Source organism: Mustela lutreola, chromosome 9 (genome assembly GCF_030435805.1).
Source record: "Mustela lutreola isolate mMusLut2 chromosome 9, mMusLut2.pri, whole genome shotgun sequence".
Taxonomy (NCBI): Eukaryota; Metazoa; Chordata; class Mammalia; order Carnivora; family Mustelidae; genus Mustela; species Mustela lutreola.
The window spans coordinates 63,865,394-63,889,733 of record NC_081298.1 but is presented as its reverse complement, the minus strand read 5'-3'; the positions used below and the strand labels follow the sequence as shown (position 1 = coordinate 63,889,733).

Genomic DNA, 24,340 nt, shown 5'->3' with positions numbered 1-24,340 from the left:
ACAATATTTATCCTTCCAATTCTTTTTTTTTTTTTTTTTTTAAGATTTTATTTATTTATTTGACAGACAGAGATCACAAGTAGGCAGAGAGGCAGGCAGAGAGAGAGAGAGAGAGAGGGAAGCAGGCTTCCTGCGGAGCAGGGAGCCCGATGTGGGGCTCGATCCCAGGACCCTGAGATCATGACCCGAGCCGAAGGCAGCAGCCCAAACCACTGAGCCACCCAGGCGCCCCTATCCTTCCAATTCTTGAGCAGGGAAGGTATTTCCATTTCTTTGTGTCGTCTTCACTTTCTTTCCTCAGAGTTTTAGAGTTTACAGATCTTTTAGCTTTTCGGTTAAAATTATTCCTGGGTATGTTACTATTTTTAGTGCAGTTGTAAATGGAATGGCTTTCTTGATATCTCTTTCCACTGCTTTGTTATTAGTGTATTGAAATACAGCAGACTTCTGCACATTGATTTTGTATTCTGGAACTTTAGTGAATTACTTTATCAGTTCTAGCAGTTTCTTGGTGGTCCTTCAGGTTTTCTCTATATAGTATCATGTCATTAGCAAATAGTAAAAGTTTTACTTCTTCCTTACCAGTCTTTCTATTTATTTTTTTTTTGTCTGACTGCTCTGGCTAGGACAGGATTGTGCTGAATAAAAATGGGTGACCTTAGTCGGAAAGCTTTCAGCTTTTCACCATTGGGATGTTAGTTATGGATTTGTCATATATGGCCTTTATTAGGCTGGGGTATGTTCCCAATATACCCACATTGTTAAGAGTTTTTATCATGAACAGATGTTGAATTTTGGCATATGCTTTTTCTGCATCTATTGAGATAACTATGTCCATTGTATCCTTTGTTAATGTGGTATTACCATGTTGGATGATTTGTGGATTTGATGATTCCTGGAAACTTTCAATCCAGGAATAAATTCCACCTGATATTTCTGTTCTAATCTTTATTATTTGCTTTCTTCTACTGATTTTAGGTTTTGGTCTTTCTCTAGTTCATTTGGGTGTAGGGGTATGTTGTTTGAGATTTTTTTTGCTTGAGGTAGGTCTGTATTGCTAAACTTCCCTCTTGGAATCACTTTTGCTGCATCCCAAAGGTTTTGAACTGTTGTGTTTTCATTTTCATTTGTTTCCATGTACTTTTTAATTTCTTTTTATTTCCTGGTTGACCCATTCATTGTTTAGTCGTTTGTTACTTAATCTCCATATGTTTGTCTTTTTTGTTGTTGTTTTATCTTCTTCTAATGTCAGGTATTGTCAGAAAAGATGCATGGTATGACTTCATGTCTTTTTGAACTTGTTTTATATATTTGGGTGCTTCTCTGTTGGGTGTGTAAATATTCACAAGTGTTAGATCTTGTTGGATTGTCCCTCTTATGAGTTTATAGTGTCCTTCTTTACCTTTTGTTAGTCTGTACACTTATTTAAGGTTTTTGTTTTGTTTTGAGAGACATGTGCACTAGTAGAGGGAGGGTCAAAGGGAGAGAGGGAGAAGCAGACTCCCTACTGAGTGCAGTCTGAATCCCAGGACCCTGAGATTATGAGATTATGAGCCCTGAGATCGTTACCTGAGCCAAAGTCAGATGCTTAACCAACTGAGCCACCTAGGTGCCCTTTTTTATGTATGCTTGTAAGTAGGCTCCATGCCCAACATGGGGTTTTAACTCACGACCCTGAGATCAAGAGTCCCACGCTTTACCAACTGGGCCAACCAGATACATCTAGAGTCTTTGTTTTATTTAGTTTGTCCACTATAAATATTGCCACCCAACTTTTTTTTTTCCCCCCATCCATTTGCAGGGAATATCTTTTCCCTACCTTTACTTTCAGTCTGTCTTTGGGGCTGATGTTTTTGTCTCTTGTAGGAAGCATATAAATAACTTTGTCTTTTTATCCATTCAGTCACCCTGTGTCATTTGATTTAAATGTGCACTTAGTTCATTTAAAGTATTCATTGATAGGTACTTTTTGTCATTTTGTTAGTTTCCTGTTTGTTTTTGTAGTTTTCTGTTCTCTTGATCTCTTCCCTTATGATTTGATGACTTTATTTAGTGTTATGCTTCGGTTCACTTCTATTTTTTGTGAATCTGTTATAGGTTTTTGGTTGGTGGTTACTGAGGTTCATATATAATATTCTTTGTATACACTAGTCTAAATTAAGTTGATGGTTGGGTAAGTTTGAACACATTCTGAAAGCACCTTATTTTTATTCTCCCACCCCACATTTTATGTACATATTGTCCTATTTTCTACCTTTTTATTTTGTGCCATTTATTACAGATAAAATTGATTTTACTGCTTTTGTCTTTTAACCTTCATACTAGCTTTATAAGTGATCTACTACCTTTAGTATGTGTTTGTTTTTACCAGCAAATTTTTTTCTTTTCATAGTTTTTCTTCTAATTATGGCTTTTTCTTTCTGCTTATAGAAGTCCTTTTAGCATTTCTTGTAAGGCTAGTTTAGTGGTGGCAAACTCCTTAAACTTTTGTCTGTCTGGCAAACTCTTCAGTTCTGAGTGATAACCTTGCTGGGGCAAGTACTGTTGTTTTTTTCTCAGCCCTTTGAATAGATCATGCCACTAGCCCTTCTGGCCTGCAGTTCCTGCTCAAAGAACATTTTTATGTTCTTTCAGTAAGGCTATATGATAGCCGTATGAGGTTTCCCATTAACTGTGCTTTTCGCTTGTAAGATCCCCTTTAATTTTTGATGTTTTCATTATGTATCTTGGTATGGAGCTTCTTGGGTTCATCTTGTTTAAGGCTCTTTGCTTCCTGGACATGGCTGACTGTTAAACCTTCCCTTGGTTAGGGAAGTTTTCAGTGACTCTCTTCAAATAAGTTTTCTGCCCCTTTCTTCTTTTGGGACTCCCTATAATGCAAACATTATGCTTGATTTTGTCACAGAAGTTTAACTTATCCTCATTAAAAAATTTTTTTTTTCTTTTTGTCATTCAGCTTGAGTGCTTTCCGTTACCCTGTCTTCTCGATCATTGATCCTTTCATCATCTGCTAATCTGCTTTTGATCCTCTAGTGTAGTTTTCATTTCAATTACTGTATTCTTCAACTTCATTCTTAGTTCATTTACTTTTTTCTCAAGTCTAGTGAGGACCTTTATGACTGTCACCCGAACTCTTCATCAGGTGGATTTCTTACCTCGTTTCCTTTAGTTCTTTTTCTGAGGTTTTGTGTTTTTGTTGTGGTGGTGGTTATTCAGAACTTCCTCTGTCTCCTCATTTTGTCTGACTCTCTATGTTTGTTTCTATACATTAGGTATGTCAGTTGCATCTCCTGGACTTAAAAGTAGTGGCCTTATTTAGAAAAGGACCTGAGGAGCCCAGTACCTCAGCCCTCCCTGGTCTCCAGTACCAGGCACTGCAGGGGTATCCCCTGTGTGGGCTGTATGTACCTTCCTGTTGTGACTGGTCTGTAATGGTGAAGGGTGCTCTGATGGATGGGACTGGACCCCAGCACAACTAGCTGAGAGGCCTGACTGCATATAGCTGCTGCTGGCTTGCTGGTGGGTGATGTTAGCTCTTGGTAGATTTGTAGTTTTTGAAAAAAAAAAAACAAACAAAAAACAAGAAAATGTATTTATACTGAATTGCCCTTTGTTTGTATGTGTTGCAGGCAGCTTTTTCCAGTAAGTAGCTTGTCTTTTCTCTCTCCATGTGATACCCTCAATTTAAAAATGTCTCTTACTTTAATCTTTTTACAGAACGCCAGTCTGAATTGCCAACCCAAAGTAAAGCTAGCTTCCCTAGTATTCTCAGTGACCCAGACCCAGACTCTTCTAATTCTGGATTTGACAGCTCGGTTGCCTCTCAAATCACAGAAGCTTTAGTCAGTGGACCAAAGCCACCTATTGAAAGTAGGTATATATTTTATGTACTTGGGTTTTATTTTACCAGCATCCTGAGGCTTGTTTTTTTAAAACATGGTGTTATTGTTGCTCCTTAAACTTGAATTCAGTAAGAAAGGTCCTAGTGTCTACTAGAACATAGTAGAGGTGGTCAGTTAAGTTAGTTTCTTCTTTAATACGATTACCACCAAGTTTTCTATTATCAGTAGCATTCCTGAAGATATAAATTCTGATTTTACTAAAATGAGTCTTCTGTATATTTTTATAGTGCTTTATTAATCTTATCACTCTCATTACCTTCTCCCTTATAAAATTTTACTGATCTTATAGTTCTTATTTTACTTTAATTCAAAGAAAACACTTGAACTTGAAATAATACAGCTGTATCTTTTGGTTTCACAGGCTTTTATGTTTTAATGATGAAGGCATGCTTTATGCTTAAAAATAAGAAAATGTTCACCAAATTACAGTGTTACCAGGAGTTTAAAACTTACATGACTTTACTGTCATTATCAGATCTTTGTCATAAATGGGCTTAATATCTGAAGTCTCAGCCAATGGCACATACTGATTTTTTCTTAGTACTTGCTTAGGCACAACTTTGTGTTGCATGAGCCACCAGAAATATATGTGAAAAGCAAATCAGTTAGATACTGAGTCTAGCTAAACATCAGGCTACCTTGTGGGAATGTTTTCCTTATCATATTAGTAGTACTTATGAGGAAGTGTTAATAATTTTGTTTTTTCCTGTAAATGGTCTGAAAAGATTGAGATGCTAGTCCTAGTGATGAGAGTGAAGAATGACTGATGATTCTTAGCCAGAAAATCTTAATCAATAAACTAATCTCACATTTGGCAGGGGCTAGGATCCATGATCAGAATAGGCCATTTTAGGCCCTGTGAAATTTATTCAGTGAAAATCTCAGCCAGCATTTATTTTAGTGGGTTATAACTTAGAGATCAATCTTATATCAAAAATAGTTGAGGTATTGAGTCACTGCATTTTCTGATTGTACTTTTATTGTCTCTTATGAAAATGAATATGGGATTTGTGGATTTAGGGATTTATGCAAAGAAAATAATCAGTACAAATAATAGTGGTCTCTGAGTAAAATTGTGGTAAATAAGAGTAGGATGAATAAGATCAAATAGCATTTAATTTTTCCCATCAGAACTTTTACCAGTATGTGAAGTTGTATCCTTTGCTTCTGAGTGGTGATCATGCTTGAATTAAAGATGATCAGATCATGGTGTTTTGTCTTTCTCTCTTGAAAAATAGATTTGGTCTCTAGCATGGTAACGTTAGGTCAGTGTTTTATTCTGCTGGTATTCTGAATAAAAACCCTGACTTTCTGTATCATCTCTGCTTTGGATTTTGAAGTCTGAGAGTTATATGTAGATGTGTGTAGGTGTTAGCTTACTGATAAAAAAAAAAAACAAAAAAATTTCCTATTCTTATTACAGGCCATTTCCGCCCAGAGTTTATTCGTCCACCACCTCCACTCCACATTTGCGAAGATGAGCTGGCTTGGCTGAATCCAACAGAGCCTGACCATGCAATTCAGTGGGACAAATCAATGTGTGTCAAGAACAGCACTGGTGTGGAGATCAAGCGAATAATGGCCAAAGCCTTCAAAAGCCCCTTATCTTCTCCTCAACAAACACAGGTATATATTTATTGTAAACATTTTGTCTTTAATATTCCACATGATAAACAATAAATGATCCTGTCAACAGGAGCCAGCAGTAGGAAGTGTTTTAGATCCAAGGAGTCTTGGCTCTCTGGATCTTTGTTCTGCTTTTCCAGCTTTGGTCATTTTATTCTGGAGGGGAAAGACAGATTTCACATTTTTGGCACACTGTATATACATTGTTACATTTAAGCTGGACAATAACTCTACTGAGGGTACCTGAGATTATTAACATTCCATTAAGGAGAAAGAAAATTGAGATCCAGGGAATGTAAACTAGCCTCCATCACACATCTGGTTAGTAGTGTTGGATCTGAGATTGAGAGTAGCTTCTGCTGCCCACATGTAAGACTCCCCTTGTGGGGGAAGGCAAGGACACCTGGTGTGTGCTTTGGTGAATTTTATTATCCATCTTGCATACTTTCACATTAGAACTTGTGAGGATATACTGACACTTCTAATCCAGTTTACACCAAAAAAATGGTATTTCTCAAAGTCAAGTAATAGCTGTGTTCACAGTTCTTGTTTGCTAGGCCATTCTGAAACACAGTCCACTGTGGTATTTGCAAGTAGGCAGGGGAAACAGTGTAGACAATTTGTAAGCAAAAGCACTTATTTGGCAGAAATGTTTTTGAAGATACCTATTTAGGTTGCAGAGTGTGAGCAGGACCTGAACTGTGCACTGTAACTGTACAGAGAGCAGCTCTCCGTCTTCCTGTCCCGCTTCTCTCCTCAAGGATTTGTGCTCTTGTTTCTCATGTCCCTCAGCTGTCTGTGGTGTGTGCTTTTCTGGAGAGCCGGTTGGCAATTAAACTACTTTAGGTTCTAACAGATGACAGAAAAAGTCTACAGAGATCTTAAGGGTGATATTGTTATAATCCAGACAGTATTCTATCCAACCAGGCAGTACTGAGTCCGGTTTAACGCCCAGGAGGGCTCACTAGCATGTTTATAAACAGTCTTTACAGTTTAGTTATAAATTTGAAAATCAAGACATGATTTTAATGGCTTGAGGGAAGAAATTTATGAAGTTGGTTCAATGCAGACAATTTTATAGCTTGTTTTTATAGGCAGGAAAGAGGGTATTTGACTCAATAACCTCTTTTTAAAAATTTTGTTGTATTTAGCTCTTGGGTGAGCTGGAAAAAGACCCCAAACTCGTTTACCATATTGGCCTCACTCCAGCCAAACTTCCTGACCTGGTGGAAAACAACCCTCTGGTTGCTATAGAAATGCTGCTAAAGTTAATGCAGTCAAGCCAGATCACGGAGTATTTTTCCGTCCTGGTCAACATGGACATGTCTTTGCATTCAATGGAAGTTGTAAATCGGTAAGTTTTTATACTCAGTCGGGTGGGGGAGGGGGGCTTGTAACAAATTTTAAGGGTTGTGGTTTTTTTTTTAACCTTCTTGAAATTGTACTAAAGACTCTGTGCTTTTAAGCTAATCAGCCAGTGAGAAAAACCCTGGCTTAAAGCCAGATGATCACAAGTAACATGTCTAAGAGTGTTCTTTCTAGAGTGGGAGAGGGAGGAAGCATGAGGTTTTCAACTTTTTTTTCTGTCACTGGCAAAACTCGTTAGCTGCTTGTTGAAAATATACTACCTCATTTCTGCATTCTCCTGCACAAACCTTTCCCCTCTGTAGCCTCCTACTTCCTTCAGGGGCTTCCTTCGACTCCAGTCCTTGGATTGACCTACCTCTGACCTACCACTGCTCCCCCTTCACTACATTCTTAACAGCATTATTGTCTTCACCAGATACTTGGTATTTAGTCCAAGAATAACCACATCTTTTTATCAGTTTATTATTCTTTCTAGAGAATAATTTCTATTCCTTGTGCCCCCCACCCCTATCTTTCCTCCTCTCAAGAGACCACAGCACTATTCCTCAGAGCCATGGTTCCTCAGTGCCTTATGGAAGGTTTTACAGTCAAATTTCACATTTCTTTTGGAAATGCACAGTGTATAGTTAGCATTGCATCTCTTTATCTGAAAATGGAATTCCCATCCCATCTTTTTGTTTTCCTTAAACATTCCACAGAATCCTTTGGAAAATACCAACTTTCCTTTTTAAGACTCCAATATGCTACTCTACCTTCTGTCACATTCTTTCCAGCTCTCTACCACTGTGTTCCTAAATACACCATATTAATCCCAGATTCCAAGTTTTTCATCTGATCATTCACTAGGTTATTAGGAACACTTAAAGGTTTCAGTTTAAGCCACTTGACCTCTCAAGGCTTTTCCCATCTTTTCATTTACACTGCTTCTTACAACCCCCCCCCCACTTTTTTTTAAAGCATTTAAGTTAGATAGTATACTATCAACTTACTAAACTATACCTTCTTCTCAGATATGCCACCTTCCATAGCACTTAGGTGTAATTGGGGTTTAGTAAATGTTACTTATGAGAGTGTGAACTCTGATTCAACCAAAATCACATAGAAATGTGGTGTGCAAAAAAAAATGAGTAATTACCATGTATAATGCTAAGTATAGACTTAAAAAATGTTAGTGTCCTTTATTAACAACCAGGGTGACAGGCTCAGGCTTATTTGCATAAATATGTTTAAAACTAGGTAACTGATCATAAATCAGAAATTTTCACTAAATAACCATAAAATCTAAAATTTCTCTTTGGTTAACAGTATTTAATAGCCCTAACTTTTTAACTTTATGAAACAGACTAACTACAGCTGTTGATCTACCTCCTGAATTTATTCACCTTTATATATCAAATTGCATCTCTACTTGTGAACAAATTAAGGATAAATATATGCAGGTAAGTAACAGAAATTTTGGTAAATTTTATACATACCTGCCAAGAAAACGGGTACACTAACTTATTTTTTTTCCCCCCCAGAATCGTTTGGTGCGTCTTGTGTGTGTCTTTCTCCAGTCCTTGATCCGTAACAAAATTATTAATGTGCAGGACTTGTTTATAGAAGTGCAGGCATTCTGTATTGAGTTCAGTAGGATACGAGAAGCTGCTGGCCTTTTTCGTTTGTTGAAGACACTGGATACTGGAGAAACACCTTCTGAGACCAAAATGTCGAAATAATAACCTCATCAGAACCACATTCTTTGTTCAGCTGTATTGTGACTTAATTTTTAAAACTGTTAGAACCTTGAGTGGATCGTTTGGCCTAATGCATATAAACACCCCTTTATCTACTTAAAGCAAAAGTTTCCTTTCCTAGATGACTTTTTCCTTGAGATGGATTTTTGGTAAGAACTTGGAAAAATGTGTCTCTTAGATGTCTTGCTGATAATCAGGAGTAACGGTTATCTACAAGAAGTTACTGCAAACAAGTAGATGCGGTTTAAGCACTGTAGAGCAAAGTGCCTGTTTTTGTTTCAAATACAAGTTACAGGCTACTGATAAATTGAGAATCTAGTTTTCTTAAGAATTTGTCATACTGCCCTTGAGATGAAATCAGCTGAATGTTTTTGAATCAAGTGGCAAATAGAAGTTTGGTCCTGAAACCCATTTGTGCGTATAGCCCTTAATTTCTCATGAAGGACAGTTTGAACTAAGGACATGCTTCTAACTTGATCCTTTCTTATCATGGGGACTTAACAGACCACAAAAATACATGCATTTCTTGGGCCTCTTATAAACATGGGAACTCTTAGAAACCTTTTTTTGAGACTACGATAGCTGGTCTAAGTTTTGTTTTTTTCCTCTTGAGATGTTTGTTCTTCAGTTATAAGTCTAAGATAGTTTTTTTTTTTGTTTTAAGGAAAAGTATTAGTCCATGCTTTGGGAGATATCACTACTGAGGTTTTACTCAGGTAAAACCTCCCTGAGTGGGAACTGTACCTGCTGCCTATGGTAGGGCAGATGGCCTGTTTGCAACATAGAACAAGGTGGCATCGTGTGGGCTGTTACTCCTCACTTAACTTTGGACAACAGTGCCTTACATTAAAGTTTTTTATGAACTGTATCATCTGATGTGTTTTTTTACTTAAAGAAACCGTGAAAAATTACTAATTTACTGAGGTGCCTCTCTATATTCTTTATAGGGAAATCATCTATTCAACAAGAATTACCTTCCAGTTTAACCCTCAGCAAAAGTTAAAACCACTAGGTATGGTGTCCTTTAAAATGAGTAAAAATAAGTTTCAGTCTTTTATTATTGGCAAAAGTGCTTACTCCCACTAGATTTATAAGAAATTTTATGTTAGCTATTCTTATGAAAGTAAGATATTTGTAATACACTTAAAGGAAAAAAGAACCCAAACCAGTGTAACAAGAGGAATGCCTTTAAACATGCAAAATTTTAGCAACCTTGATTTCTGTCCATACCTAAAAGTGGACATCACTGTTTTACATACTTGGTTTGGGAAAAGAAACCGTTCATTATGCAGATAACTTTTTGGAATGGCAAGGTTTGGACCACTGCAGAAGCAACCCAAACTCAAGCTCCAGAACCTACTGATTTTCTGGTAACACTGAATGGGTGGCTAACAGCACTGTAACTCATGCCTGAACAAAGATTATCTAAGATGTATTTTCTCTATAAGGCACTTCACAGCCTCCATGTGCCCAGAACAGTAGATAACACTATACTTGGGTGCCATTTTAAACTGAAATCACCAAGGTACAAAATTTTAGAAAACATGTACTAAACAGACTGTGGAAGAGACACAGTATTGACAGTCTGAGAGCTGAAAGAAGAAGGCAAAGCATCCTCTTCTTCAACCTCCACTGGAAAAGTGTGTTTGGTGCCTCAAAATTTTCACCACACTGCATGGGTATGTGTCCACCACAACTGCCAAAGCACCACACATCACAGAAGCATAGCGTATGTCATACACATCCTGATTTGGGGGTTACAGATAAGTTTCAGTAGGCAAATTTACAAACATGGACTCTGCAAATAAAGAGATGGACTACTGCTAATCATTTCAAGATCAGACTATTGGTGTTGAAAGAGGGAAGATTTTTAACTCCGGCCTATAAAGAATAGCTAGTAATATTTAGGGGAACATTTTTTTTTAAGATTTTATTTATTTATTTCTTAGAGAGAGAGAGAGACCACAAGTAGGCAGAGGCAGGCAGAGACAGAGGGGAAGCAGACTCCCTGCTGAGCAGAGAGCTGGATGTGGGGCTTGATCCCAGGACCCTGAGATCATGACCTGAGCGGAAGGCAGACACTTAACCCACTGAGCCACCCAGGCACCCCAGGGGAACAATTTAAAAAGAAAATGTCAGGTTTACATTTACAACACCAGCAAAAGGTTCTTAAACATGTTTAAAGGTAGAAGAAAGTTTACCTGAAATAAATTACAATCCGGGAATTCAGTTAACTGTAATCAGCTTTTAAGTGTAGCTCAAGATACCACCATGTTTAAAACAACACAGCTTGAATTCTCTGGATTTTCTAGCTCCGGTTTCTAGCTGTAAAATCTTCAGATCACCTGTTAAGACAGCACTAAGTTACATCTTAGAGTAAAGATAAAAGATACTTCAAAAAATAATTTAGGGATCCTAAACTATAACTATTTCAAATAATTCTCTTAATAGTGTTTATAATTTAAACAACTTTAAAGAAATGGTTATCACCTTTCTTACAGAGTATACACCCCCACAATCTTTTTTTTCCCCTTAAAGATTTATTTTGAGAGAGATCAGGGGAGGGGCAGAAAGTCTTAAGCAGACTCCCCACTGATAGGGAGCCAGACATGGAGCTAGATTTCACAATCCTGAAATCAAGAGCAAGATACTCAACCGACTGAGCCATACAGGCACCCCCATTTCCACAAACTTTTAAGGAGCATGTACCACTTTAATACATTCTGTAATGATTCATTCCCATGAAAAACAATGGATCCTGTATTTAAATTTTAAAAATTTAAACAATTTTTTAAAAGTAGGCTCCACACCAGGTGTGGAGCTTGAACTCACAGCTGTGAGACTGAGACCTGAGCTGAGATCAAGAGTTGGACACTTAACCAACTGAGCCACGCAGGCGCCCCTCATGTACCTATTTTAAATACTTTGAGTAATAGCACTTTAACATTTTAAAGATACCTAGAAAATTAATGCATGGGAAGAACTTTTTACATATTCTTTAAAATTCTTGCACCCTCTACCTACTAAAACATTTTGCTGGTTTCACTTTAATCTTTTTTTTTTTTTTTTTTTTTTTTTTTTTTTTTTTTTTTTAATGCAATCACTACTGTTCTTAGCAGAAAATCCCTAAGATGCTTCCAAAAGCACTTAAATCCTGGGATCCAATACCTGTGCAGTCAAGCCCACAGGAAGTACTGGTGTTCCCAGGTTTCTCATTAGCCCATAATATACAAGCTTACACCTCATCAAGAAGAAGGGATTGACTTTTATTCTTAATGGGATGCACATATCTTTTTCAATTTATAACTTATTTTATACTTTGCTCTTAGAATAAGAGCAAATCTCTAGCTGCATGGCTGATAATGATATTGTAGAAACTTCACTTTCCTAACAATTACATGTTAGCATTTTTTAAAGTGAAATGCTTGTCTTTTTAAAACTTCAAAAATGAAATTAACTGGGAAAGGCGTAGGTGGCTTTTCTAATTGGTTGTTGCATCACAGAAGCATAACGTATGTCATATACAAGACTCACTTTGGTTCAGGCCAGCATCCTGTGCTTTGTAAATCACAAAATATGGTTTGTGCTGAGCTCAAAGAAACTCCTTTTGACCAAACATGTAATTATCTCAAGTTCTAGTCAGTAACATACACATACTGATTTAATCTCAGCCTTCACTGAGCAAATAAACGTTAATGTTCTCAAAGGAAGAGACTTGCCAATTAAGCTATCCTCTTAGGGAGTTTGGTTATACTAGGTATTTCATCCAAGTGGGAACACACCTGTTCTTTATGGTTCCAGCAGTCCTTGATTTAGCAAGTATACTGTAAAGTATGTAGAAAGGTATCTACTACTCATTTAAGGGCTGATGGCTTAGATTCACTGATTATTTTTTCTTAAAACTACCTGAGATTTTTTTTTGGGGGGGGGCGGTGGGGAAGACCCCTCTTGGAAAGCCTGCCTAAGTGCAAAACTTCAATCCTGATGTTACTGAGGTCAGACCAGTGGTTCGCTTCCGGAGATTTTGTCATCGTGCACCCCACAGAGAGCAAACTGCTGATGGGCACACTGCAATTCGGCCTTTTACTGTCATCACTCCTCAGTGACTGCAGGAAACAATCTCTCAGGGAAGGTTTTATATGTTGAAGATCCCCAAAAAGTCACCAAGCAAGGAGGTTTACCTGCTGAAGATGCTCTGTTTTTTTGCACCAATCCTCGCCTTTGTGGTTTTCTGGAGGGAAAACCCAGAAGCAGCACCAGCAGGCAGCAGATGACGGAGTGCTTCAAGTTCACAGCCAAGCTGCTTCCTTCACACACTGCCTGTGACTTTGAAAGTTAAAAAAAAATATGTTGTTTCTACACTATTTGTTTAAAAAAAAAAAAAAAAAAAAAAGCTTTTATGACAACTGTTAAAAGGAAAATTACTGCCATAAATAGTATGACTAACCTTAACCAAACCTCTCTGGTTTATTCTTCCTTCCTTACATTCCCCATTATTCTGAGTAGCATTTCATCAATTTTATGTCTCAGCAAAAATTCTGCTAATATTTTATCTCAGAAGCTAAACTGGGTCAGGCCTGGTTAGTACTTGGATGGGAGACCCTTCTCTATCATTTATTTCTATCTTAAAAAAAAAAAAGGCTAATGGAACTTTCAAAGTATTGCAGTTTTCTATTTTCTCTTGATAATTCCTTTCTCTGCTATTGAAGACATATTTCTAGAGATGAGACCAGACCACAATTCCTCCAATCTCTTCTATTTGTAGTTTAGTGTTCAAACTCTTTAATTAAGGAAAGCTATGTCTGATAGCTGCTAACAAAGAAATCTCACTTGGGGGCGCCTGGGTGGCTCAGTGGGTTAAAGCCTCTGCCTTCGGCTCAGGTCATGATCCCAGGGTCCTGGGATGGAGCCCCACATCCGGCTCTCTGCTCCACGGGGAGCCTGCTTCCTCCTCTCTCTCACTCTCTGCCTGCCTCTCTGCCTACTTGTGATCTCTGTCTGTCAAATAAATAAATAAAATCTTTAAAAAAAAAAAAAAGAAATCTCACTTGTGTAATTATCAAAAACAATTTACCTTGATCCGTCATAGTATTCTTTTTAGAAGTCTGCTTTATTGGATACTATAGAGAATCATTAATTAAAGCATTTTTCCCAAGTATGTATCTTAAAATACAAAGAGCAAAAAGTCTACTTGGTACAGAATCAAGGACATACCTTCCTATTCTCAAAAAACCACAGAAGGCAGATTTCAAAGATAATGGCTATTATGGAAACCTACTTTGAGGCTGTTAAAATGAGAGCTCAAAGACAAATTTTCTATTTCATCAGCTCCTCAAATTGAACCTGGCCAGAGTTTACTTCAGTAAAATGGAAAAAAAGAAAAAGTAAAACTCACCAAGTGTTTCACTATGGCTAGAATCCAGGTGCAACAAACAGTTTAAAAAAATAAACTATATACAATTAGATGCAGCTTTAAGAATAAATTCTTTAGATTTTTTAAAAGTTATATTTTTCTCAACATTTATTTTTTACTCACAAAATAAAGATATACACAGCAACTAGCTTAGAAGGAACAAAGGACAACAGTTAAGAGGTAACTCTCCCTCACCCTCCTCCACTTCCACCTCCAAGAGGGAGAAGACTATGTGTGTGCTTAATCATTTTAGAAAACTTAAAGAGCACAATCTCCAAAAGCTTTACATTAACCTGACCCTTTCACCTACAAGAACAGCCAAGATTTTAAAAAGGATAGATGACACAAGGTCATCATTAAGTCTGCTTTAAACCAATCAAGAAAACTGGTTGCTTGTTTCTTTTGTAGTGACAATCAAAATTCTCCATCTATTACCTTTTTAGTTGTAAAGATTAAATAGCACTTGGGACCAATACAGTCATCATTTACTAAAAATAATTCTGCCTACTCGATTTCCCTTAAGGCAATGAAAAAAAAATTTTTTTTTTAATTTTAAGGCAATGAAAAATTTATTGCTTAAGTGTGATGCAGACAGAATCTTAGCTTTTTTTATTTCTGGAAAAAATGGACAAATTTCCCTCTCCTTTAAGGTGTCATAAGAAATTAGAAATTAAAAAGGAAAACTGCAAAGCCTAAAATAAAGTCCATCTAGTGCTTTTCCTATAATTCCAAGAGAAAATCATGAAGAAGTCTTCTTAGATTTCGAAGTCTCTGGATGATGACATGGCGGTTCAAGAAAGCTATAGATTTCTCTCATCTCATTCACAGGTTTAATGTTCTAGAAAAATCTTTCCTCCAGGGAAAACTCATGATCAATCACTGAATTATACAATTGCATTTCCATTGGTCTAAATTCAGTTGCTCAGTCTAAAATCATCCTTGAGAAGCAAAATTAATCCTGTTTTTACGGTACCGTAGCAGCTAGACTACTATTCAGAAACATACCCTGACCTTTAGAGTGCCTTCCTAGTGGTCTCTGTAATAGTCCAAAGCAACATACTGTTTATCATAAATGATACATTTTAGTAGATAAATATATTAAAACTAATCAAAACGTCTCTTTAAGAATAAAATAGCCCTTTGGATATCAAATCAGAATCTGAAAGGTAAAAGAATGTACATTATTTTCAAATATACAAACTATGTGCTGAAGTTTAAAAAAAAAAAAAAAAAAAAGTCCTTTGATTCAAGCCAAAGCTCTATCCATGATGTGGTCATCAGGATGTGTGTGAGGAGATGGGTCCTCCACGTTGCAGGTCACTCCTGCCCGCTTCTACAACAAAGCAACAAAACCCAATGTAACTTCGCATATTCTAAACTGTAATTACATAAACAGATCCTTTAGAGGCTATAACTCAAGAAACAACAGAAAAATTTAAACAAAACTTACATGTAAAAATGGCAAATCATTTCAGAAAGTCATGAAAAATATACAAGCATCTTCTTCACATATATATTATGAGAGGTTTTCTAGTATTAGTCTAACCAACATTACTCTGATCAGCATGGGGCTATAAAGAAATGACAAGTCTTGATTGGTGGTATTAGTGTATGTTTTCAAAAGTAAGCCAGAGAGCTGTGACAACGACAATGATGATGGTGTCACCACTGCCCATGAAAACAGCGAGCATTTACTGGATTATGTATGTGACCCAATGAGGACTAGGATATTATTATACTCATTTTACAGATGATTAAGCACAGGCACAGTGAGGTTAATCTATCTTGGAAGAGGAACAGGTATTTAACTCTGGACAGACTGTTATTACTAGGAAGAGTAAGACAAAATAATTTAAGCACAAAGGTTTCTTACAGGAACAGAATACTCCTTAAACTCAGAATACTTGAACTCACCTACAGTCAGAGCCAAGAAGGTCAACTGGACAACAGAAGGAGCACTCGCCAGGGAAACACCCTTCGGCAAGTAGTCTACTATTAATAATTTCCATGTTTTATTTCTGGTTGCTCCTAAGACCCCAGCAAATGTTTTCTCAACTTTAAGTGAAGCCATATTTTATTTTGGAAGTACTAATGTCTGCTTAAAAGAACTGATTTCTCCAATTTAACATTTCTCAAATTATATTGGTATGGTGATAAAGTAGAAAGAACATTATCATTTAAAATTACCTGTCAACTTACTGGTTAACAAATACTTGGAAATATTTTTTAAAAGGTGGGGGGGGGCAAAAAAATAGAAACCAAGTGCACATGCACACACACATGCGTGGCACACATACGTACTCACATACACACACACGTGCGCGAGCACATGAAAGTATGAGGGGGCCCAGCTTCTTCAGAAGGCATCTAACATTCTGTTGTTCTATAGCCTAGCTTCTTTTTCCACCTTTATTTCTATGCACTACTTCACATGATATCATCTTAGCTGAGAGGAGAGATGCTGATAAACTAATGCACGACAGGTAACAAGAACACAGGAAACATGGGAGACTGCTTTTGAAAGACATTTTGTCAGGATAAGAGTCCTCAGCAGCATTTAATTATCTCAAGGGTGGTCAAGTACAAAAGAAGGGAAATTTAGTTTCTTTTCTGGAGACTGAAGGCAATGGCAAAAACCACACTGGCATGTACTTGAGCTCAATTTGATGGAATCCCTGAGGTGGTTCAAGCCCAGCAGGAGGCCAGGGAGCTAATTAGGAGAATGCCCTTGCCACCTTCCAGGGTTATGAAATGAATGCTCCCCTTCTCTTTCACAATGTGGTCTTTTCCCTCTGATACCAGTTTAAAACCCCAGTTCTAATACTTCTAGCTATCTTTGCCTGACAGCTTAAACATGTCAAATACAAAAGTGATTCAGTTTGAGTGTCACTGATTTGGAAATTATGTGTCCTCTTCCCGTAATGACAAAATTCAAAATTAGAAGCATTAGTTCTTCCCAGCTAAAGTAATATAAAAATTCTAATGGGATTTTCTTTCACTTAGCAAATAATTTGATTACTTTTTTTTTTTTTTTTTAGAAAATGTAGAATACGGGCGCCTGGGTAGCTCAGTCGTTAAACATCTTCCTTTGGCTCAGATCACAATCCCAGGGTCCTGGGACTGAGCCCCGCATCAGGCTCAGCAGAAAGCTGAGCCCTTTCCCACTGCCTCCCATTTGTATTCCCTCTCTCGCTGTCTCTGTCAAATAAAGAAATAAAATCTTTTTTAAAAAATGCAGACTAGTACAGAGTTTTTTTTTTTAACTCAAGATGAAGGGATTTGCCTTGGCAATATCAAAACGTTGATATGTCTTATTCACTAGATTATTAGTCACTAAAATAATTACAATTCACTAAATATTGGGAGAACTGATTAAGCATTTGGGGAAAAGTAGGTTAAATCTTCTCTTCAACCATGTGGATTAAAGATTTAAAGGTAATAAAATACAGAACCACAAATATTAGTAAGATATGGGTTAATATACTTAGATCCTGAGATGAGGAAGGCCTTCCAAAGTTAGCATGCTATCAAAGGCAGAATCATGAGACAATATGTTGGACTAGAGAAAAATGAAACATTTCTGTCTACAAAATATATCAACCAAAGGATACCAAAATTGGGGGAGAAATATACAATACATTCGACAAAGACATGAAAAAATTAGTTTCTCCAGAGCAAAACAAGGTAAACATGAAACAGGCTACTCCTAAGGGAATAAAAACAACAAACAATTATGAAAAGGTACTCTCTCGGTAATAATAATAAAAAAGGCAATTCACTCTATTTTATCTCTCAGAATGACAAGAAGCAATCGGATAAGTGGTAGGTATACACATGATTTCAAAGTGCTGAAGTCCACCAAAAGGGTGCAGTTTAAAGAAATTCTAGTGAACTGGAGCTGTGACACTACGTACCACACAGAATCACGCACCTACCACATAAAGAGCTTCACATGTTAAGGGGAAAACAGGTTACCTAACAGCACATATATGATACTCTTCCCATCCTTAAACACAGAAAACATCTGAAAAGGTATTTACCAAAATGTTAAAATGGTATTCACAGGTGTGGGATTATGGGGTTTTTTGTCCTTTATGCTTTTCTGCATTATTTTCCCCACCTGCTAACATCATTTTGTTTTAGAACGTGCAAGGCACTTACCTAGTAAGGCTGTGTTTTCACCTGCATCTTCTTTGAAACTAGCGTCACACGGTGGTGCAGAATCACTAGTGGAAGACGAGGGCAAACTGCTCCCCTCACTTCTGTCATCTTGTAAACTGATACTCAAATTTGCCACCAAAACACTCCCAGGGGTAGGTTCTGGAGCAGACGTCTCGGGCACATCTTCAAGCTCTCCCTTGAGAGAACAAAAGAAAATACCTTGTCTGAATAACACAGTCAAAGCTTGTCTATCATTTCATAATCATTACTCATAATTCCTATAAAGTATTTACTTTTATACACAATATAGGGCAAAAACACTAATGTCTTCTTTATTTAGCAACATCAGAAAATGAATTACTTCTCAATAGGCAGCTTTCCAAGACCTAAACACTGTTCATTTGAAAAACTGCTTTTCCCCTTGATGAAAGGAATGCCACCTTTTAAACTCTAAACCGTTGTCAGACACACTTTCCTTGCTTCCTGAACAGGGGGTGTGAATTAGCCTGGCTGTGGCTGTGATCTTGGATGATTGCCTCAAACTGCCCTACTGTCTTACTGGGCACCAGGGTTTCAGAAGAACACAGTATCTGACAACAGAGGGCTTCAGACTGCGTTTGATTCACTTTAGAAGAATCCGTTGTGGATTCTATCAGCTCAAGACAGTGTCTATCCGTTGTCAGTGTACCTGCAACTCCCCCATTTGCTGTGTTAAATAAAAAAACAGGGTAAGGAAAGTGACAGCCCAGTCTCAGAGGTTTATCCAGATACCTTTCTGAATAATGCCAGAGCCAGAGTCATGCTGTGAGAGGAAACCACTTGTGAGGTAACCTGGTAAAGGAGGGGTGGCTGTCTGTTCACATTTAGCCTGAGGCTCACGCCAAGAACATGGTGCTGGTTCCACCTTCCTCCCCAGGCTTCCGGGTGAGGGCACACCATATGGCTCCTCCCGCTGCCGCCCCACCCAGTTCTAGAACAGCCCTCCTCCTGAACCACATAGTAACGCTGCCTCCTTCTCACTGCTAAGTAACTGAACACCCTCAGAACAGACTCCAGACACATCAAACCACAAATCCTACTGAGTAGCCTTAATGTCCAAAATCCCACCCAGCCTACCCCATCTGTTTTCCCAGATAGTTAACAAAATACCCGCCAAACTTAACCACCTGCCAGTCTCAAAGCCAAACATGGTCACACCCTCATCTGCAATATACTGATCTGGCAGGCAAATCCTTTAACACCCAGCTCAGACTCCCCTCTTAAAAAACCACCCTCTTATCTTCCCACTCTACCTGGCGGGGTAATTTCCTTTCTCCGTGCTCCTGGGCACTTCAAACATACCTCCTTTGCAGCGTTGTGTGTGGGTGTATGCCCTGGCCCTCACAGTCCAGAAAGTGAAAGTCCACAACCAGAAGGGCTGCGTCTTACTCATCTTTGTCTCCCCAAGTCAAGGTCCAATCTAGCACCTGAGAGAGCACTCCTTTGATACATGCTGAATGAATGTGCTGAATGAATGAAAACAACGACAAATGGCACATCAAGAAGGTTGTAGCTGCTAACACAAGGACCACCTCTCAAGTCCACATGAAGGACTGATGGCAGCCCTCTCACCACAGCTGTTTCCTTGGGAAAAAGAACTAGTTGTCATACGACAGTGTGTCATCACTGTCTACAAAATCCAATGCAGGAGGGGCAAAGGGAGTAAATAAAATGGCACACTCATCAAAAATTGTAAAAACAATTAAGGGCAAGACAAGTTAATTTCTTAGAGTTTGATTTAAAGTTACTACCGGTTTCTGTTCTTCAAAAAAGAAATCACACTTCTAGGACATAGTCAAGCTTTCTGAAATTACTATTCTAATAAAAAAATCAATCCAACCTGATGCAAAATAAATCTTCATTTTTAATGTGTGAAATATATGTATGTATATGTAGCTCCAAAAACAAAACTCATGAGGATTAGTCTCAGTGCTAAGGTTTAGTGAAATACCCTTACAAAAATTTCTAGAAATGAAAAGCAGGTTTAAAACTACTGACCATAAAGAAAATAACTTAAAATGATCTTTAGATCATAAAATATCTTAAAATGATCTACCTAATGAAAGAAAAGAGAAAGGAGAAGAGGAAAAAGGAAAACTTTGGCAAAAAAAAAACATCTGTCATTCTCCCTGTATTGTACTGTTTAAAATGCTTCAAATTCCAGGAAGGGGGTCCAAGACAAAGGCTCAGTTCACTAAGTCTCAAATTCACTGTTATGCCCCTGCTAAACAGAGCCATCATTATTAAAAACTACAAACAAATGTTTGAAATTCTAGAGGAAAGACAAATTTTCTAGACATCAAAGCAAGACAGTTTTTTTTCAGTAAGAGTTCTTGAATGCTGACCTTCCTCCTTTCCTGTACCTATGGTGGAGGCATTCTGGAACTCATACTTGAGAAATATAATTCACAGGGACGCCTAGCCTAGGTGGCTCAGTTGGTTGAGCACCCTTTAGACTCTTGGGTTTCAGCTTAGGTCATGAGATTGAGCCCTGTGTTGGGCTCTGTGCTCAGTGGGGAGTCTGCTTGAACGTTCTCTCTCTCTCTCTGTCCCTCTCCCCCACTCGTGCATGCATGTGCGCACTCTAAAATAAATACATCTTACCAAAAAAAAATATATATATATATATGATTCATGGAAAATGACAGTGGTAATCAAGGCAGTTGCTCAACTATCTTTCCAACACCCGCCAAGCTAGAATATGAGAGGACTCCTTGAGGGCTACTGGGGCTATAAGGTGCATGAAATGCTTACCACAGAAAAAACTCCTTGAGGTTTCTAACTCTATTGTAATTATTAAAAAAAACCCTAAAAAAATATATTTAGCAATAAGAAAAGTATGTGACATTTAAATTACTTTTTCTAAAGTAATAAGATCATTAGTTCAAAACTATTTGCTATTTAATCAGGAATCTTTTAAGACGTTAAAAGATTATATGAAAATTCTAAAAACAATAAAAAATAACAATCTAGAAAAATCTGGCTTTTTTCACCTCTATGTCTTACCCTTTTGGGTGGGACTACTGGTTAAAAGCTTGTACCCTTGAATTAAGCAAACCTGTATCTGAAAATAGATTCCCAAGTACTAGCTGTGTGACCTTCGGTGAGCTACTCGGCTTTTCTAAGCTCAAGTTCCTAATTAGTAAATATAGGGAGAGAAGCAGTACTTACCTCCCAGACTGGCTATGAGGGTATGATGCAATAATGTGTGTAAGGCCCTCAGCACCTGGCTGGCTACTATGAAGAACTCTCTTTCGCTCTGCCCTCATGTCTTCATTTTTGGAGGAAGGTCCTATGACCACCTAAGTACCACAAACCAATGGAACAAATTCCATACAGGACCAATTTCCCCAGTAAGATATGATTTCCAAACCCAGAAATTTGAGACCTGGTGTCGAGAAGTGTTGGCTTCAGTTTCCTCATATGTAAAATATGCATCTTGAGCCAGAAAATGTATGAGGCTCCTTTCATTTCAAAGATTTGTAATTCTTGTTTATATGAAACTGAGGAGTATATATACCTTCTACAGGGCAGCATAACAATATACTGCACTAAGCAATTACAAATACTCGGGGGAAACATATGACGTATCAGTCTATAATCACAAAAGCAGTAGAGTTCATTAACTTTTTGGGATTTCTTAAATATTCATTTTTAATCAAGAGGAAAATTTCTTCAGGGAACCACAAAGATGTTCGAAGGAGCACTCAGTCCACTCCTCTTGCCTCTGGTCAGTACTGAAACTGAATCACTTAGAAGAATTGGGGCAGAGATTAAATATAAACAAAAATGTAACAAACCCAATATCCCAGGGCTTTGATGACATCAAGTTTACACATTGGACACGTGCGGTGATCCAAAAGCCATGGGTCAATGCATATTCTATGAAAAATATGCCTAAAAAGATTAAGTATGTGTTAATTTTTTAAAATAAATGTTTGTATCTTATAAAGGAAATAACACATTCTGCTAACTCATCTTCTCAGTACAAGTTAAACGACTTCATATCAACATTCTATTCACTTACTCTATGTAATTACCTATTCTACTTTCCAAGTTAAACAGAGTCTGGAACTTAACAGGGAAATTTTCCCTTCTTGCCATGAAAATAGCATGGTTATTTTCGCTTCATGCTAGGTTGTATTTTTCTGTGCCTTTGTAACTTACTTAAAAGCTGCTTAGGAATAAATGTGGCATAAATAAACCAACAGCTAACTAATAATAATAAACTGAGAGTATCTTATGTAAGTTCACAAAATGAATCAAATGGAAGTACAGCAACAGATTATCTCTGGGTCTCAGGCTTAAAAAAAAACACTTATTTCCTGTCTCAACATATTTTTGTATATTCCACATTCTTATATAATGATAACTTTTCAGAATTGAAGAAGTAAAAATTGCCTTTGTATTTTCTTTTTACTGACTTGTCTTAGTCAGCTAACTTTGCCTCCTGTATAGTGAATCTGTTTCCCACAGGATGAAGATAAGGAGTCAGGCAGAGTGGGTATAGGACCCATGGCTCCCACACCAGCTGTGTGACGTGACACTGGAATTCTGAACTAGTTGCTTAACCTCTGCACCTCCACTCCAGTTCTCAGCAGCAAATACGTAACATGCTTACAATGGTGCAGGACACAGTAAACACCCAGCAACTGTTCGCTATTCATGCTGTTGTGTGAAGACCTCTTCTTCATACTGAAATCTGCTAATGCAGTTAAAAATAACACTATTTGGGGCGCCTGGGTGGCTCAGTGGGTTAGGCCGCTGCTTTCGGCTCAGGTCATGATCTCATGGTTCTGGGATCGAGTCCCGCATCAGGCTCTTTGCTCAGCAGGGAGCCTGCTTCCTCCTCACTCTCTCTCTCTGCCTGCCTCTCTGCCTCCTTGTGATCTCTCTCTGTCAAATAAATAAATAAAATCTTAAAAAAAAAAAAAATAACACTATTTAATTACGTAACATAGTCTAGCCTAGCTAGTCTTCTGACCTTTCTATCCTCAAATTGAAACTGAAACTGACTAACCCAATGGAATAATCTTAACAAAAATGCACATGTTGGCTTTACTGGGAAATCTGTTAAAGCACAGAAGAAAACTAAGTAAAAACCCTAGATCAGAAGACCATGAAATGTGCGCAAGCAACATGTCTGCTTGTGAGGGTGTAGGACAAAACCCAGCTCAGCCATGAGGACGTATCTGGTGTAACAAAGAAGTGAGCCACAGGCCACTCATTTATGCTGCATTCCACGCATCATTTTAAGTCAGAAAGACTTGCCCTAAACCATCTTAGATGAAAATTCTTTCCTATTTTAATAACTTTCCACAGGAGGGGCGTCTGGGTGGCTCAGTCATTAAGTGTGTCTTTGGCTCAGGTCACCATCCCAGTGTCCTGGGATCAAGCCCCACGTTGGGCTCCCTGCTTGGCAGGAAACCTGCTTTCCCTCTTCTACTCCCATTGCTTGTGTTCCTGCTCTCACTGTCTCTCTCTCTCTCTGTGCCAAATAAATGAATAAAATCTTAAAAAAAAAAAAAAAAAAAAAAAAACTTTCCAAAGGATATATTGACAGTAATTCATTAACTACCCACCACACCAACCTCATATAAATGCCTGTAGACAAAAGTTAGCTATCTTTATTCTGGACGATTTTGTTACTCTGATATTCATTTGTTTTCACTATAGAATTACTGAGAATTTAATCTACTATATTTATATATATACTACTTTGTAAACATAAAGGAAACCGTAATTATATATTATTAATTTCTGACCTAATAGGTGGGAAGCATAATTCAAATTAGTCTGACTGAAAACATATTTTTAGATACACTTCTGGTTACAGCCAGTTCTTCTAAACAGTTATCAGTTAAAGTATCTGATTATTTAAAAAAAAAAAAAAAAAGGAAATCACAACTTCCCATTGCTAAAGCAAAGCCCCTCGTGTACCTAAAGTGAGAAATATTTATTTTGCAGTTACCCCAGAAGAACTAAAAGCCAGGGTGCAAATAACAACAAACTACTATCCTCCTTGACTTTCTGCTAACCATTTCTGACCCTCCCCCCTGGGGCCTTCACCTGTCATGCTTCAGTTTCCCTGCTCC

General features: G+C 37.7%; 2 protein-coding genes, 1 long non-coding RNA gene and 1 other non-coding gene across 5 annotated transcripts in view; 1 reads left to right on the top strand and 3 right to left on the bottom strand.

Annotated features, from left to right (window-relative positions):
* The window catches only part of CNOT11 (CCR4-NOT transcription complex subunit 11), a 23,558-nt gene extending 9,171 nt beyond the window's left edge, over positions 1-14,387 (top strand). The window contains exons 3-7 of the mRNA XM_059134472.1: positions 3,718-3,870; positions 5,326-5,528; positions 6,680-6,882; positions 8,239-8,335; positions 8,417-14,387. Coding sequence (XP_058990455.1) covers positions 3,718-3,870; positions 5,326-5,528; positions 6,680-6,882; positions 8,239-8,335; positions 8,417-8,614 — 854 coding nt within the window. The 3' untranslated portion in view covers positions 8,615-14,387. The remainder of the gene's footprint in view (positions 1-3,717; positions 3,871-5,325; positions 5,529-6,679; positions 6,883-8,238; positions 8,336-8,416) is intronic.
* Positions 5,536-12,552, bottom strand: LOC131808477 (uncharacterized). The gene is made up of 4 exons (XR_009344788.1): positions 12,415-12,552; positions 10,834-10,977; positions 8,372-8,591; positions 5,536-5,684 (listed from the first exon to the last, which is right to left on the bottom strand). It is a non-coding gene; the product is annotated as an uncharacterized LOC131808477 (long non-coding RNA).
* On the bottom strand, positions 12,622-12,736 carry LOC131808746 (small nucleolar RNA SNORD89). Its single transcript, XR_009344945.1, has one exon. It is a non-coding gene; the product is annotated as a small nucleolar RNA SNORD89 (small nucleolar RNA).
* Positions 14,136-24,340, bottom strand: part of RNF149 (ring finger protein 149) — a 27,305-nt gene continuing 17,100 nt past the window's right edge. Inside the window, exons 5-7 of one of the 2 annotated variants that reach the window (XM_059134473.1) lie at positions 22,046-22,142; positions 18,207-18,402; positions 14,136-15,378 (exon numbers count right to left, since the gene is read on the bottom strand). In XM_059134473.1, coding sequence (XP_058990456.1) covers positions 15,323-15,378; positions 18,207-18,402; positions 22,046-22,142 — 349 coding nt within the window. In that variant the 3' untranslated portion in view covers positions 14,136-15,322. The remainder of the gene's footprint in view (positions 15,379-18,206; positions 18,403-22,045; positions 22,143-24,340) is intronic. The other variant, XM_059134474.1, reaches the window with a different exon arrangement.